Here is a 17645-nt window from a genome sequence, read left to right as displayed (position 1 = left end):
TAGCAAAACCCGCGGCACAGCATCAAATCGAACTTGAAGCAACTGCTGCGGACCCTGAAACCCTTTTTTTTTTTTTTTTTTTTTTTTTTCCCTCCCTTTGAAGCTTCTAGCCGTCAGCTAGATTGTCCATCGTTCCACACCCAAAGCCAGTTAGTCCGGGAACTAATTTACGGTCCCGCACCCGTTAACGAGCGAGACGCTCGGGACCAGACCCTGGAGCACAGGGCATCCCGAGCCCCCACCCTTGCGCAATGGGAAATTAACCAGCCCAGGCATCCAGACCCCAGCCATGGGACCCGTCCAAACAATCATCTGGGCATGCCACGACCCACTTTGTTTTAGCGCACCAACATTTCGACCATCTTCGAAGGATATCCGAATTCGAACAACTGCGCATACACACACATACATTAGATTTGTATGTCCGAGTGTATGTATGTGCTCGTGTGTGAATTTCACCTGCATACCTGTTCAGCATTCATCGGATACTTGCATCTCTCCCGTTTCAGCTTCTCTTTTGTATGCGAAGAAGGAAAACGAGGACCAAAGCCAGAAGGGTGGCAAATCTTCAACCAGCAATCAAAGATGCCCCTCATTCTCGAGCTATTGTGCTTGGTGCTCTTTTTCTTTTTTTCTTTTGTCCTCTTCTCTTTCCAGGCAACTTTTAAGCCAGATTCTCTCAATGTTGGCACTTCAAGCCATTGCGCAAGCAAAAGGTTGACAACAGGATGGATCAGGCAATATGCACTTCAATTCAAGCCTAAGCCAATGCTACAAACCATCAAATGTTTGCACTCACGTTTCAAGATGGCCACCGCAGTGACAGCTGTGCCATAGGAAAGAAAAAAAAAAAAAAAGAATGGTTAAAAAATTAGACTTTTCGTTCAAAGATCTCAAAAGTAAGGCGAGACCCCGGATTTGATCAGCTAACTTAGTCTTTGCGAATGCAGACTTCTTTAGAAGAATCTACTATAAATGCGGTCACATGCATTTAACGCATTGACAAATATATGTAAGTCATGTATGTCTTTTTAACATACTTATGTATGTACTTATTATTATGTATGTGCAGCCTGCTTCCCGCAAACGCTAGCAAAAAAAAACCGACTATCGAAAGCTCTTTTTAAGATCCTTTTAGCCTGAAATTTAAACAATAGGCGAGAAAGGATGTGGGACGTTTAGCGATTTTCCATGGATCCATTGCGGAAACGAAGGAAAGGAAAAAAAAAACCACAAGGCACAGATATCGCGAGACACATCCGAAGTTTGTTATAATATCACAAAAAAAAAAAAAAAAAAAAAAAAGAGGGATTACGTGCAGATTTGCCTGCATGCATGCTGTTAAAATGTTGGTGATTGCGAATTTGATGGTTGGCATGTCTATCGATTAGGAACATTTCCAACCCAACTTTTTTCATATGGGACTATTTTGAAACGCCCCGAATACAATATATCAGCCGTGCGGCATGTATTGAATGTTGGATTGGCACAGGTATTAACGTAACGCCCATATGGCCATGTGATTGTACTCCGTAACATCAACGACGTCGGTGTTAACGGTTTGCTTGGACAGTTAATTAGGATGGTTCGTTTTCCGAGTTGGAATTTTTAGTCAACCGGTGGAATCCGACTAGCTCGGTGGGGGCGTATGTTGATCAATTGATTGACACATAGTTTAACTTCTGTAGTATAGTGATGATGAATAAATATATCGTGAGATGTTATATATTATCTAACATGGATAAAATAGAACGGAAAAGAACAGAATGGATATGCTGAAAAAACTGATTCATGAAAACATCTTGGTACGTGAATCCTCTGAAAGATAGCACTCGAAGAAAATTGTGAAGAAAAGAACAGAAAAAAATAAAAATAAAAATAAATCAAGAAGCAAAAAGGCAGCTTAACTCCTGCAACATGACGGTTTCGCAATCCTTGTCTCTTGTTGTTCGCCTCCCGCCCAACAAGATTTGTACCCAAGTCTAGCTCCAATTCCTTGAGCCGCCGTTCGGCACGATTACAGGATACGATTGCAATATGGGGAAAAAAGGTTGTTGGAGTAAATATGGGTTCAAGAAAAGAAGATAAGGGAAAAATAAAATAGGAAAAGAGGGAAAAGGCGCAGCAAATAGAGAAAGAAAGAAATAAAAAAAAATAAAACAGAAACAAGACGCCACCACACTGTTACTCGCCGGACAAAAGAGAAAAGCAGTTATTCCCAAATATAACAAGATCCCATAGCATGCATTTTTTTGCCCTAACTCAAAATCTTTCAACCGGATATCAAAACTGAGAAAAATATTGAAAATATAAGAAGAAAAAGAAAAAAAAAGAAAGAAAAATACAAGTTACCTAACAACTGCATACTCCAACTGATTGTGAAGAAAGCAAGCAAAAAGGAAGGAAAAAAAACTGTACAATATGATCAAAAGTCTAGGTACTATAGTTTAGTCCCATCTTCCAAGGCAGACTTCCCTAGTCGTCCTTGAGGCTATCCTCTTCGGCACTAATGACACTCCGAGGAGGAGTCGGTGGAGCATTGACTGGGGGGGCCCTGTTTTGACACCAAAACGTATTAGATGTTGTTCGCTTCATAATCAAGTTGGAGATAGAAAGGTAGATTCCAAAAATGAACCTTGTCGAATAGACCGAACGTAGGGAAGAAAATTATGTATCTAAAATGATATTGGAAGAATAAGCTTACCCAGAGGCTCTCCAGTTTCTCAAATGCATAGGGATTGGTGCACCCGAATGCATCTTGCTAGAGTTCATCCGCATCCCTTTCTCTAAGGTTTGCTTGTGATTCATAAGCACACTCTTCTTAGGGAACTGTCCGACTGCCTGTTGTTCCTTTTTCAGTTGCTTTTGAGCAATAGTGTCGGCGTAGCGAACTTGGAGAGGCAGGTGATGGTTCTTTTCGTGAAGTTGGAGTCCGCTGAATTTCTCTATTACTTCGTCGCAGACGTCGCGGTCTTCAAATGTTACAAAAGCGACGCCACGGGATTGAGCCCTCTGGCTAACCAGCAGTCGACATTTGCTGATTTTGTAGCCGGGAAAGAGTGAAATTATTTTCTACGAGGTTTTTAGAAGGCTTAATCTTGCGGTTTAAGATGAAGAATAGGTAAAAAAGAACATACGTTTTCATTCCAATTAGTAGGAAGGTTCGAGACATAGAGATTAGTCGATCGGAGGTCGGCCAAGCCCTTTAGCTTTGAGTAGAATGAGTCCTACAATTTAGATATGAGCATGTCAGTAGAGGTAACATTTCACAATGAAAAGGTTCTAAGCTCAAGTGTCACTAACTTTCGCAACTGTTGCTTCGTAGCTTCTGCTCTTCAAATCCTCAATACAAGCCTTTGCGCTTTCCACGCTTGCGAATTTCGCGAAGCCATATCTATGTAAATTCGATTAACTTCTTGTCCTAAGTCTGAGGAAACCTGTTGACTTACCCTTTGCAGCTACCAGAGGGCCGATCAATAATGGCCTTGGAACTGATGACCTCACCAAATGGTGAAACCATTTCTAGCAATTGCTTGTCTGTTGTTGATTCTGGCAAACCTTTGATATAAACGTTTGTCGGGCTACCATCGTCGCTGAAGTCCATGGAAATCGGACTCATGGGGTCCATCTCCTCATCTTCATCTGGAGGAGCCCTCGGGGTACTTGCGATAACGGGAGACTTCCGCGTCATTTTTTTGGTGACTGTTGATGCAACAGTAGTCGTTGGACTAGATGGTCCGTTTAAGTTCGAGAATACGGTGGAAAAAATGGAGGTGCCAGCACTAGGAATTGGCGAAGGTAGTTGGTTGTACGGCGGCTGCGGGGGCTTCACGAACGATTCGAACCCTCGAGGAATAGGATGAAAAGACATGAATGCAGAAGGGGGGAGAGGAGGAAAGGGTTGTGGATGGTAATACGGCCCTTCTTGGCTTGGAACTGGGTGCAAAGGGAAGACAGGTGGAACCATAGGCAGAGGGAGGGGATTATTATTATAGAGATGGGAGCTCGAGGGTAAGAAGGGCATGTGAGAAAAGTTGATGTTGTCGTATTGCGGGTGATGGGGATGCGAAGTGAAGCTGGACGGGTGAAACTGCGGATGTGATCGAGTATGAGATGGGAATCCAACTGAGCCAGCAGCCGGGACAGTTTGTACTACCGCCGGGTAGGGAGTGTGAAAATTATAAGCCTGTTTATGTTGATTGCTTTGAGCCATGGTGGAAGGAAGAACGGTACTATTGTTGTTTCGATTCATATTATGCAGCTTGCCCGTTTAAATGTTTTTGTACTATCCTGAAGTCTTCCTCTTCGCCTCGAGTCGCTCTCTTGAGGAAAGCTCCCGTAGCCGTCTCAAAAGGGACTCCCTTTTCTGATATGCAAACCTCGAGGAATGACTGGGATGGGTGATATTTGTGTCACCTCTAGGTGACTTGTTAGCTGTGTGATGCTAAGTTTATATCGGCTTTGGAAGAGGAATGAGCGGGGAGAGGATGTTGAGGTTTTTGAGACTGAGAGTCGCAGAGTTATAATAAAATTCTGGAGGTCGCAGTTCTTATAAACTTATTAGGATAAGTTTATATGTTAGAAGATGAGATGGTCCATGTGCCTTGCAGACGATTATGCCGATGTGGAGAAAGAGTAAGGTCTGATACACACCTAGCTAAGTACTGGGTTATTTATCTTAATTAGTCGGTGGGTTCAAGATGCATGTGGAAGTAAGAAGACCTTACATATTGAGCAGCAGTGTGCTTACCAAACCACCTACGAGACAAGCCCGAGTCGACCGCCCGTAAACTTGGGGTTGTGTACAGGAGGTTACAAACCCGAACTAGCTGCAGCAACAGCAAGCAAGGATTGAAATGCAATAATTTTGCTCCTAGCTCCTCGACTGATGAAAGGGGACTTGACCGGCATGAGCTGTCCAGAGAACAAATAATTGCTAGCTTGGATGGATGTGCGTCCTCCGATTCGACAATAGCAAGCAGAGTATACGGGGTATGTGTTTCGACGTCTACTTGGAGAATCAAATCGGGGTAGAACATGAGACAGGAACCGGAGTGAAAACGAGAAAAGATGTGATTGCAGCCGGATAGCTTGCTTTACGCCAGAAATAGCTTTATACCTGAAGTTTCTTATTCTTCCTTCCGTTGATGGTCAGGAATGTTTCTGGCCACCCATGGTCTCTTATGAAGAAATACACCGAGGTCGTTTTTTCGTTACAGCGGGATCCCAGGTCAAGCCTACGACGGCTCAAATCACTGGTGGTTGGCACCCGCCGGTCGAATGACTGGTATATCCCGCCGAAGAATACTCGGAGGGGTCCCTAAATTTCTTCACTTGCTTCTGCAAGAGGGGGGGGAAAAAAGCATCTTCAGTTAAGCTGTGGTGTGGATTCGGTTACAAAGGCATCATTGTCATTATTGCTTCTTCTTCTTCTTCTTCTTCTTCCACTTCTTCTTATCCCTAACCAGGGGGTTGGGTTTGGATAGGCAAAGCTGGCGGCCCTGGTCCCGCTCAAATTCCATGATGAAGGTACCCGGACGCAGATGGTGGGTGGTCCGCGTGCAGAGTTGAAATTGTTGGAATACATCCGGCTGCTCATTAAAGCCCATGTAGTTGGACGGGCATTGTTGTATTGAATAGCGCCACACGGAGGCAGGAGCATACTGCCCATTGGGAGATCTAATGCAGTTGTACGGGAGCATCCCTTTCTTGAATTTCGCAAGGGAGCCGAAGCAAAATGATTCTATGGTGTTTAGAACTGCAAAGGGGAAGCCCAAGTGGCACTGCTCGTGGGCCAAGCCTAAGAGTGTTCCCTTGCTTTCTGATCTCATTAAGTACCCTTCCGACACACGGGTAGCTCAATCTACCTCTGTTTGCCCAGATCGCGGGTGCAGAAGCAAGATTTAGCAATAACATGGTTTGCTATACAGCAATTTCTGGGAGGGACGGTGCATACGGTCAAGTGGGGGAGCTTCGAGTCCAGACCAGTCCTTGTGTGCAGGCGTTGGGGATCCTGGGAAGGACAAGGGTTATAGCTAGCGGTGCGGTAGACCCGGCCAATTGGAAGAAAGCCTTGTAAGGGAGTTGGTCTTCAGCTGTGCAGCCCCAAAACTCTGCACCAAGGCTGTGGTTTGGTAGGTCAACACTCGATTGTAACTTCCAAAAATATAAGTTGATTCATATCGAGCAATCAGACCTCTTGAGGTTACAAGATGCTGGGTCTTTCTAGGCAGAACCATGGTAGTAGGCGCCTTAATATATTTGGTTTTTTGTTTTGTTTTCGGCTTTCATAAACACCCCATTATCTGGTTTTAAGTGATGCAATTTGTGGTGATATGAGAACCGTTTGCTCGGGTATGCGGCTGGCTGCCTCAGACCCCGGAACTAAGAGCCCGTGGAGTCTTAGCCTCATTTTTCATTTCAGGATTATCTTTGCTAAGATTGCTATGCTCGCCCCCATATTTTTCTCCTTCTGCTTCCTCCTCATCATCGTCCTCTTCTACGTCGCTACTTTGTTCTATCTCATCTTCGTCATCCTCATCCGGGGAGATGTCTCCAGCTTCACCACCCTCCCTCTCGTCAAGCTGTGTGACTTGCTGGAGGTATTTGTCCAGCTCTTTGGCTTGTTTCTTGGAAAATCCGCTAGCCTCGACTTCAATGTCAAGCTTTCCTGTTCGCTTGACATCGTCCCAGGTTGGTCCCTCGTCGTCACTGATAAATTTAAACTTGCGCTCGAAGAATGTTTTAATGCATTGAACGTCCCTGTCGAAATATTCCTTTGCATTGGTGTGATCAATTGAGACCATCTGTGGAAAGTCGATAACAACTGGCTGTTGTGTCTCCTCGTTGACAAGGATATTGAATTCATTGAAATCTCCGTGAATCAGGCCCTGGGATGCGAACCGTAGGATCAAAGCCATAAGGTCGGCATACAGTTTAGGGGGGTCTGCTATCGATGTGACTTGCCGAAGTGGGTATGAGTCTATCAGCTCCATGAGGACACAGTGTCGAGCTTGGTCCAATGGTGTCGGTACAGGAAACCCATTGTCTTTCAGGATCTGTTTTGCGCGTATTCAACGGTCTTAGCAATCGTCGATCGTTTCGTATTGCTAGTTGGTTCTACTTTGCCGTAGACAAAATCAGGCCTGAAAATGATACTCATACCTTCATGAACGCAAACTCCTTCATGGCTGCGAGGCGCGACATATACATCCAACTCGCGGAGTTACGATTACGCAGATAATCCCGGTTTGCCTTGACGGTCCTGAAAGATATCCGTCCCAACCTGAACAGCGCAATCCAATTGTTAGAACGGTGACACAACAGCAAGCATGTCATTCAAGAAGGGAATGTCCATGCGGTCCTACCGGTGTATCTTAAGGATTATTTGCTTCCCGGATTCGTCGGCCACCACATAGATATCAGACTCTTTCCCAACACCAACCTGGTTCCCAATGGAATAAACAGACTTTCGTTTGATGAATGCGTTCAAGGCGAGGTAATCCAACCCTCCATATGTAAGTCGGTAGCCGTCATCTATGGTTTCAGAACACCTCAGACATTCCGTTATTAGCTACGCCACGTCAGAGCTTTTGAAGAAAGCATTTAGATGTATGGGTTTCAAAGCTTGTGGAAGGGGAGGGTGGAGGGTAGATGCACAAGGACAAGGGTGCCTGGGAAAGAACGTACATTTTGCATTCTTGACTTTGGCGATAAGTCCAACTTTTGCGAGGTTTGAGATGCTCCTGTTGACTCCACTTGCACCGCGCAAACCAGATATCTGTGATATCAACGTTGTTGGAACAACTTCATGGTTTTTGCTTCCCATCTCGACCTGTATGAAACCAGAACATAGCACCTGTCTTAGCATATCAAATCCTTCATCGAAGGTATCACCACTTAGAACCTCCCACGTCAAGAAAGAGCTGAGAGAGACAGAGGGAGGGGTAGATCAGGCAAAATGAACGGCCGACTATTTCGTTGGCAGTACACATACAGCAGTTAGGACTCGCCAGTCTTCACCGGTCAAATACCGGATGGCACGAGTATCTAACTTCATCGTTTAGATACTACGACTTGATGTCCAGCGGCCTATAGGCTACAAGGCTGTGGCGCTGGAATGCTGTGGCGTCGACTTTCTTTAAATTCCAGGAGGCGGGTATGTTTCCTTCGAAGCTTTGACACCGTTAAAAGTGTGGCTGGTAGTTTGGAGGTATATTGGGGACGATGATTTTTTTTGATGGGACGATTGAATTTGTTCGGTTAGTCGGCGACCGACGCTGAAGCTGTCCGTCCAATTTTTTTTTTTTCTGTTTCTCTCTTTTTCCCTTCGCTGCTTCGCCTCTTTAGGTTTTCGTTTGCGCCCCAGTCAAACGACCAGAATCAGAGTTCTAGCCAAATTCGAAGCTGCCACGACCTGCCAATGCTGGTTTGGTGGGAACTGTACGTTCTCCGTCGGTGGTTCCTGAACGTGAGCCGGCCCGAGCCCGAATGCACCTGACTGATCAGACGAGACCAGTCTGCTATGGTGAGGGTCAAGAGAACCGACAATCCAATTCGTCCTATCAGTTAATTCGTTGAAGCTCAAATGTGTCGAGTCGCACCGATCCGATTACTAAGGCAAAGTAAGTACCACTCCACTCGTAGTGACCCTTGCCGGCCAGCCGACCAGCCCAATATTTTCCCGGCCTCCGGACTTCTGAGCGGGTCCTGTGATATCCAAAATCCAAGATCCCAGATCCGAGACGGGCTGGAGGGGTTCTGTTCTGGTTGATTCGGCTTGGTTGAGATGGTTTGTTGGTTTGTGGTCGCAAGCAGGTGGGAGTCGTCTGTAAATTAAGAAAGAGCTGGGAGCTCAAGCTACCTAATTAAATCTCTCTCTCTCTCTCGAACCTCGCGCTCACGTCCTTCCCATCGCAGAACTCTCCAGCAGAACAATCCACCAACTTAAGCCTCCCGGTTCAAACTTTCCTCGGGTAAGTGCAGATTGCCTTGCATTGCATTGGTCGATTGATTCCACCGGTTGCCCAAAGATGGCAAGCAATCAAGAACTGACTGGGTTATGCGACGATGGATCTAGGGTCCTTGCACACGACCAACGATACGCACGTTGCCTCTTCGTTATATCCAGAAACCCGCCACAATGGTCACCACGACTGCTACTCAGACCACCGCCCAGACGGTGGGGACCGTTCGAATTACTGCTGAGAACATGCAGCGACTCTTCCCCGAGATCAATACCTCTCTACGCGAATCTGTAGCTAGGAGCTCAGAGCTTGAAGGGTATGATGCTGAGCAGGTCCGTCTTATGGACGAAGTTTGCATTGTTCTAGACGAGGATGACAAGCCAATTGGGAGTGCATCCAAAAAGACCTGTGAGTCTCCTGTGTTTTGAAGGGGTTGTCTGTGGCTAAGCCCACGGTAATCAGCCATGAGCCACAGTTGTCGCTAATCGCCAACGGAAATCTCCCTCTATAGGTCACCTGATGGCCAATATCGACAAAGGCCTACTTCACAGAGCTTTCTCGGTCTTTCTGTTTGACCCTGAAGGCCGATTGCTTCTCCAGCAGCGGGCCGACGAGAAGATCACATTCCCAGGTATCTATGATCCGCCGTTTCGCCGCTACGTTTCGCCACCCGAACAAGGCTCTGATGCATAAAATAATTATTGATGCTAATAACTGATGAATATAGGCTTGTGGACGAACACTTGCTGCTCCCACCCTCTGGGCATCCCCGGCGAGACGGGTGATACCCTCGAGGCTGCAATTGTCGGCGTTCGTCGAGCCGCACAACGTAAACTGGACCAAGAACTCGGAATTCCAGCGAAGCAGGTTCCATTGGACGACTTTGAGTTCCTTACGCGAATTCATTATAAAGCACCCAGCAATGGTATCTGGGGAGAACATGAAAGTGAGTTAATCATGTGCCAGCATAAGGTTCGGATCGGGTCATTCCATCCGGGCTTCTAGCGATGCAGTTACCCGAGACAAACCAGCAGGATTCTCAACTGCCAGGTCCGCACCCAGACCATTTCCCCCGGCTAACTATTTATCGCACATAGTTGACTACATTCTTTTCATCCAAACCACGGTCGACGTCGCCCCAAATCCAAATGAGGTTAAAGACACCAAGTACGTCACAGCAGATGAACTCAAGGAGATGTTCCAAGACCCAGCGCTCAGCTTCACGCCATGGTTCAAGTTGATCTGCGAAACCATGCTCTTCGAGTGGTGGGGGAGCCTCAAAGATTTGTCCAAGTATGCCAATGAGCAAGACATCCGTCGAATGTAGTGACGTGGCAGATAGCCTTTGTTTTTCAAGACAGCACCTTATGCTTTTGTACATCTAATGTATGGCTGGTATTGCGGGGAATCCGGAGGCGCCATACATTCTGTTAGAGAGGTTGGACATTTACAGCTGTGATTTTCCAACATGGGCATGTATGCTTCAGCATTTTAGGATATCGAAGGCTCCTTAAATCGGACATCAGAGTTTAATAAAACATCTACATTAAGATTGATACCTAATTATAAGATAAACTCGAGTTTAGCTCGAATACCACCGTTATAATAAATTTCCAGTTCTGGCGTCCTAGTTGGGCCGTACATGTAAATACATCGTGCTCTCGTAGGCATTTCATATATCATGATATCACGGGAAAGAACAGCTCCTAAATCTAAGTAAGTGCTTCCCACGTATAGGCTCTGGGCCCCCAGCCAGCACGGATCTCATTTACTCCCTGTACAACCGATAATAATTAAGTCTCCGCATGATGTATCACAGCTGCACTACCGGTATGCTGCCGCGGTTTACCGTTTCACATCTAATTTAGAATGGAACAACGAATAATTAGGTAGTTATAACGTTAGTTACCAGATATCTTAAATACGTTTTTTTTCAAAAAACAAAAAATCAAGTATTTGCTCTTGAATCTCGTATGTAAATGGCGACTCTAAAATATTCCATCGATAAGGTAATTCAAGATCATATGATCATGCGACCCTAACTCTACAAAAGGGGGGTAATAAAGCATCGATGCAGAAGCAATGCAATGCGTCTACACACCCATCCCCACTTCCCTCTAGGCCGCTATTTCCCAGTCGATCGATAGCTCGTATGTATGTCTCAATGTTTTGGCTAGCTCCTCGATGATACAGGAGGCGTGATATCAACGTAAACAAATTACTGGCCGGCTTCCGTTGATTCCATACCTTTCTTCGAACCATATCGTGGAATGTCCTGCACAGACCGCATCCAGTGGAAACTCTTCATCACATCTGCAATTTCTCACTACATGTTTATCAGCTTACCAGTTTGTCTAGACGAACGAAACTCTAGTTGTTGCGCGTGGGGGGCTCGGGAACGTGGAACCTATGGCCCGTCGATTCGACTTATTGATTCACTGATAGGTAAGTGAGGCCTCGGGCAACTCCATTCCCTACTTAGTAGTATACGAGGGAAGCTGTTATCATGGAAGCCCTTTTCTAACTTCGATTGTCGAAGGCCAGGCCCCCTGTTCTCGATGTAACTCCCGTATCGCCTCACGATAATAAATTATCGGAGCAAGTCGAACCGCGGTCCGGGTCAAGCTGGAAGCTTGAGCTAAACTTGGAGCTTTGAGCTTGTGTGTTACGCTAACAATATGGTAATGTGATCAAACATAGGAGTATCAGAGATATCACGAGGATTACCTTTAGGTAACTAATACTTCACTCCTATGCATTTTTAGAGTACATCTTTTCTAACGGTTTAACAATCCCAAAACCGAAAGGTTATTTCAAGGCCTGAATCAAGTATGGTGCTGGAGGTCTTCTCCAGGTCGAGCCTAGCTACCCCACGCCAGCGTGATGCAGCTGACCCGCCCATGATCATCGGCAGGGATGCCTTGTCCACTTACAGAAGTCGGACAGCCCTCTCGAATGCACCTACCACCCCTCGCAAGTTGATGAAGCCGAACCTGTCTCCATGATGATATTTTGTTTCGAAATCTAAACGACATCTTCGACGGCTTTCTCTGGCAGAAGTACGATTCCGTCACTGTCGCACAAAGAGGCCCTCACCTGACAATATCTGGGGAAGCTCACTTTCGTGGATCCCCGGCATTGGTTCGTTCTCGAATCTGGTGACCAAGGTACGCTGTTGCGTGCTGTGGATACTCCCCCCCATGCATGATTTCGTTCCTAATCGTGCGTCGAGAATCAGACCTGTCAGTTTTAGGAAAGGTTAGTGCCTTGTCTCGCTGTTGCATGTTCCTATGGGTCCCGTCATGTACATCAATCTCCTCGACGGGGACTTTTTTTTAATTCCTTTTATTTTCTAAATTCATCGGTAACTGATGCCTGTGCTAACATCAAACGCCTGCGCCAAGCTTCAAGTATCTATCACCAAAAGCTTGCGGGAAGACGGTCGCAAACTCCCCGGACTGAACGGCAGTTTCACGGCATCAATCTTGTGTCCAATATACGGATACAGATCGTGTAACTAGGGAATTCTTATGTACCTTTAGAATCCCAGGTTCCAACATCTAGTCTATCCGTTGGTGTCTCCGAGGAGAGATCAAGACTGCTCCCAGCCACGACAACCGATAGAGCATCTCGAGGGAGAGCAAGCTTTGATTGGAACGGGAGCTCTGTGACCAGACACTGCCGTATCTTGGAGATCCCCTTGTCTAACGTGGGATGCTAGCGATAGGAATACCCGAGAGGACAGAATTGGGATCTCTGGGGTTTGGTCATTATCAGCGTATGGAGTACATGTCCCTCGATGTGCATCCAGATGCATCCCAACTAAGAGGGGACCAAGCGATTGGCTGTTACAGTGACCGCCAGCTAGCTTGAAGTGGGATGTTGGATGTACCCGACCAGTTGACGAGAATACGAATGCCATGACGGTGGAATCTTTCTCGTTACGGCAAGGTCGGTGTAAGGAGCGCTCCTCGCGGCCACATTTATCTTACCCTTGCAGTTGTCTGGTTCAGATTATAAATGGGCCTCCCACATGCCTCCCCCCGATCTTCCTCCTTCTTTCGATTCCACCACCTACCACAGACAACGCAAATCTTCGTCCAACCTGCAACCACGACTTTAACTATCGCCACGAGCCACCAAACCCACACTAGCCGATTGCCATTTTTTATCTTTCTGCTTCTCTATTTTATATATTCAGGCCGCATATACCGGCAATTTTAACCTTCATACAACAAATATCATAAATACCAACTCTTATCTTCTTAATCTGTCCGGCCTTGCCATACAGAAGGGATATAAAGTTTACTTTAGAGATATCTTACTGCTACATTTCATCAACCAATTCCAAACTTCATTTAAAAAAAAATCGCGAGAAATCAATTCCAATTTATACCTATTCATTGAGAAATACCGCAATCATGGCTTCAAGTATTCTTATGAGTAATTCCAAACAAAATTCTAATTGTGTTCCAGCGTCTCCGGACGTTGGTCTCTTGTCCACAATTACGAATTCGAAACCGAATCCAACTTCGAATTCAAATTGTACTTTGGTGACCGAGAACCAAGCTCTCAAAGTGACAAATTTGACCCCTGATGTTGCCTCTCTTCGCACCGATGTCAAGCCACTCTCCACTACCACGAACCCAGCACCACCTCTCCACGTGGTCATCCCACCTTCGAAACCTATGATCCTTGTGAAGGAAGTCTCGCTTCCATCTCCTTCGAGTTCTCACTCGAGTACTTCTTCCGACTTGAGTAGGAAGGAGGCCGCCAAGAACCATGAGGTTCGAGTCTGCGGCTGGAAGGAGTGCAAAGCCATAGCCAGATCGCTCGCCGAGGCGTTCAGGAATGACGAAGTGTCTTTCTACTGGCTCAGAACCGATGATGCTACTCATCGATCTGAAACAGATATATGGAAGCTACATGTCAAGGTGTGCGAGTACGTTGTTGCGGCCCACTGCATGCATGGCCTTGTCTTAAGTATTGGCGAGAACCACGAGGGCGTCGCCCTATGGTATGCGAAATTCCCTAATGAGACTAGTATGTCCCATGCCCTATGAATGACACTAATGCAAGGCCCGCTCGCACAAACAGGATGCCACCAGGAAAAGACTACGACGACGTTTGGTCGATCTTTCGGAGCGGTATGTGGAGATTATACTATCAGCTTACCAAAGAAGGCCGAAGAAGATATTTCACGGAAACTCTGGGACTCGCTGCTGTTACCAAGTATCTACCACTGGACAGATTGCCACTGAATCTGCTCTGGCACCTTTCCCCATTCCTCTGTCCAACGCTTAGCGTTTCATGTTGGACCGGTATCTAATCAATACCGTCAAAAAGATCGGACGAAGTTCTTCTTCCTTTTTTTTTATCACTCCCTTTTTTCCTCTCTGTGAGCTGTGTTCCCCCATTCTTGACATTTGAAAATCCTAATTCACTTATTTGTGACCCTTTGTGGTCCGGGTTTACAAGGACTTATCTAGGGTGGATATTTTGGGTGATAGAGATGCAAGTTCATGGTACTTGACTTTTCTAGGTACACTCCCCGCGGCAAGGGGGCTTGGATATTCGAGAAAACTGGTTGAATATGTCACCAGGATTGTAAGTTACTGCCTTCCATTCGTAGCCAACCTCGCTGTTTTCACTTTAAATTGATATTGGCTCTCTTATAGGCCGATGAAACGAACGCGCCATGTTATCTCGAAAGCTCTCACCACAGCAACCGCAAAATTTACGAGCGCTTTGGATTCGACTATAAGCGTACCGTCCATCTCGATCGAGTCAACAAGGGAACCAATCCCATCCCGTGGGAAATTATGGTCAGAGAACCAAGAAACCCCGTGGTATGTACCTCCGTTCCGACTGGTAAAGAGGCTTAAGTGCATGTTGTGGACGTTAGGAGGGTGTGTGGGAAATAGGGATATAACTCGTTATGTCCTCTTTTCGTGAAGCTTTCGTGATAGTTTGGTACGGAGGGGAGATTTGGGTTTAAGAAATTCTTGAAGTCTTGTCAAAGAGTCGTATGCCGCAATACCCAACTATCGTATTGTCACCCTTTTCATGGCTCTCTTTTTGATACCAACTGCTTTGGACGTCCTAATGGCTTCGTCGAGGTGCAGCTTGGTTTGAACTGGGGTCATTACTGGGATCAGTATAATTGTAGGGTTGTCCATACCGTCCCTCTCTCGAATCTTCGATTTTTTCTTTGTAAAACGGCCGGTGAATCAAAAAGGCCATCACCTTCTTCTTCTCTTCTATCATTCTTTCTCACTGCTCGTGATGTCTCCCCTGCACCCTCCGCTCCCTACGTCGTAAGCTAAACTTTCATCAATCAACGGATTGCATGACCATCGACGACAACAAACAAGCAGGGTTTTTCTCTTCTTTTCACTTTACTTTTATCATTTCTTTCTTTCATTCATCTCATTTTCGGAAACCAGTACGAAACGACCAGAGAGGAAACCACCTTTTGATCTCCTTTTTTTCAACCTTTACGATTATACGAAGTTTATCATCAAACCTTCCACTCTTTGCTCCCTCCTTCCTGGGCGTGTAAGGGAGGGGGAGCAAATCTTGATCATTGGCATATATGATTCAACGGGATGTGCATTTCAGTGGGAACTCATATTTTTTCTCATTTACGTATCTTACGGAACCACATTGGGCTGGAGTTTTTTTCATAGGATTTCGATGGGGCGGGAAGGAGAATTCAAGGCGCAGCTTTTATTTTATTCATTTGAACAAGGGATGACATCTCTCTGGAGTTTTTTTTTTTATTATTCTTTACTTTCATTATATGTTTGGTGAGATTTTTCTTTCTTTCTTTCGTTTTGGGCCCTTTTTGCTTTCTGGTGCTTTGCTACTTTTGTGATATCATGATAGCTGGTTTGCATGTTGAGCTTATATCTATCGAACCCATATTTGTATTTGACCTGATGACCTTCTTTTGGCAGAAAAAAAAAAACGAAAACAAAAAAAAAACATCATTGCATCGAGGATTGATTTTACGACGGATTTTGAGATTTCTATATTCAGACTTCAAACCGTTCTTTCTCTTGAAACGAGTTATATCGTTCGTTTTAGCTGGCCTCTGCTATTATGCTTCTCTTAGCCATCCCAGCAGCATCACGAACCAAATACCACTAAATTCCCCCCAACTTGAGTTAATTCACTGTGACTTCTGACCGCAAATCTATAAAACACGAGCTCTCATTTTAAAAATTCTAGTTAATTGAGCCATCAGTGTCTCTAAAATAATACAGAGTAATACCCAAAACTCCAAAATCTAATCAATTGTGTCAAGAAATGAGTCACAGTTTCCAAACCACCCCCATAACCCACATTTTCCATTTGAGACAAACATTCGGGCGGTATAGCCCAGTGGTCGGAGTGGTAGCTCAGCGGTAGAGGTAAGCTTCAAAGTTCCCCAACATTAATACCCAAATAGAATATGTTCTAACAATCTGTGCAGCAGGAGATTGCAGTCAGCTTTCAGGCTAATATCTCAAGGTCCCGTGTTCAATCCACGGTCGCTCCTAAGCTTCTTTTTTTTTTTGCTCTTCGTTGATCTGGAAGTATATTTGGTATTAATATTTATTGGATACGTGGTCACTTCTACTTCTTCTCCTTCTTACGAGTTTTGGAATTCTAAAGTTTCTTTTTGCCTATTTACGTAAAGTTTGGACTGTCGGTTGGCAACTGGCAACACAACGGCGTAAGGTTCGGTGTCGTTGGAATTGGAAATATATTACTTTTTTCCTCGAGCAGTAATATTTTTAGGACTTCCACGAGGCTCTGGCTATGTGGTGGAAAACAAGCATAGGGATTTCTAAGTTTTTCTAAAGGGTTTTGCTTCTATTCTGGCATTCGAGTTAAAATATCTAGTTTAACTCATATTCCAATCGATCAATTACTTGCACTTGAGTCTGCTGTCGAATTCGAGGTATACTGGTATATAGATTGAACGAAGAATTGATATTTATCTATTAGATATCATGCCTGGTTACTAAAATGCAATGAGGTGTGCTTGAATACCCTTAGTTTTAGTATCTTCGAGACCGATCGATATTTCATATTATGCATTACCATCCCAATGCAAAGATATTAATGTAATATTCTAATACAAGCACCGCTTGTCTATATCTCAGTAATGTCAATATTATTTTTTGCCACGAAACAATATATTTCTAAGCTAGTCTCGGAACGTGTACATTACTATCATCACGATCACCTTATATATAGTATAAAATGAACCTTCAAATCTTCTTCATGACTTCAAAACCAAGTTAGTCACGTTAGATACAGAGTTTATATACCCCATCTCCCATCATGCTCCTCCATCACCAGAGAAAAATCTCACCCTTCAAAGGCGCTAGTGGTTTAGTGGTAAAATCCATCGTTGCCATCGATGGGCCCTGGGTTCGATTCCCAGCTAGCGCATAAGCGTCTTCCATTGCCTTACGGGTGTGCGATTTGTTTCTCTTCTCTTTCTTTTTCTTCCTTTTTGTTATTTTTAGTTTTGTTTTTCGAGATTCTGGATTTAGATTTGGGGTGTGAAGAATTTTTTATTTCCTGGCCAGGGGGTATAGTTGTTCTGGGTAAAGGGTAAAGGGCATGGGGGTGGAGGTGGACTATACTGGTTCTGGAAGGGATGGATAGTATTCATCCGCTCGT

General features: G+C 45.1%; 4 protein-coding genes across 4 annotated transcripts; 2 read left to right on the top strand and 2 right to left on the bottom strand.

The window, feature by feature from the left end:
* Positions 1–2475: 2475 nt before the first annotated feature.
* Positions 2476–4213, bottom strand: AOL_s00006g324 (uncharacterized protein; the record flags this gene model as incomplete). Its single annotated transcript, XM_011119633.1, has 5 exons — positions 2476–2554; positions 2705–3072; positions 3138–3227; positions 3304–3394; positions 3450–4213. The coding sequence occupies 5 exons, from the start codon at positions 4211–4213 to the stop codon at positions 2476–2478; spliced, it is 1392 nt and encodes a 463-aa protein (XP_011117935.1).
* A 2158-nt stretch (positions 4214–6371) lies between these two features.
* AOL_s00006g323 (uncharacterized protein) lies at positions 6372–8059 on the bottom strand (the record flags this gene model as incomplete). The annotated part of the gene is made up of 5 exons (XM_011119632.1): positions 6372–7058; positions 7165–7285; positions 7368–7536; positions 7690–7834; positions 7997–8059. The coding sequence occupies 5 exons, from the start codon at positions 8057–8059 to the stop codon at positions 6372–6374; spliced, it is 1185 nt and encodes a 394-aa protein (XP_011117934.1).
* A 1083-nt stretch (positions 8060–9142) lies between these two features.
* AOL_s00006g322 (uncharacterized protein) lies at positions 9143–10293 on the top strand (the record flags this gene model as incomplete). Its single annotated transcript, XM_011119631.1, has 4 exons — positions 9143–9374; positions 9478–9597; positions 9694–9912; positions 10064–10293. The coding sequence occupies 4 exons, from the start codon at positions 9143–9145 to the stop codon at positions 10291–10293; spliced, it is 801 nt and encodes a 266-aa protein (XP_011117933.1).
* Positions 10294–13387: 3094 nt separating this feature from the next.
* On the top strand, positions 13388–14295 carry AOL_s00006g321 (uncharacterized protein; the record flags this gene model as incomplete). The annotated part of the gene is made up of 2 exons (XM_011119630.1): positions 13388–13983; positions 14064–14295. 2 exons carry the CDS (start codon positions 13388–13390, stop codon positions 14293–14295), a joined length of 828 nt encoding a protein of 275 aa, XP_011117932.1.
* Between the last annotated feature and the right edge of the window lie 3350 nt (positions 14296–17645).

This window comes from Orbilia oligospora (genome assembly GCF_000225545.1).
Source record: "Orbilia oligospora ATCC 24927 unplaced genomic scaffold scaffold00006, whole genome shotgun sequence".
Classification (NCBI taxonomy): domain Eukaryota; kingdom Fungi; phylum Ascomycota; class Orbiliomycetes; order Orbiliales; family Orbiliaceae; genus Orbilia; species Orbilia oligospora.
This window is presented reverse-complemented; position numbering and strand designations above follow the sequence as displayed.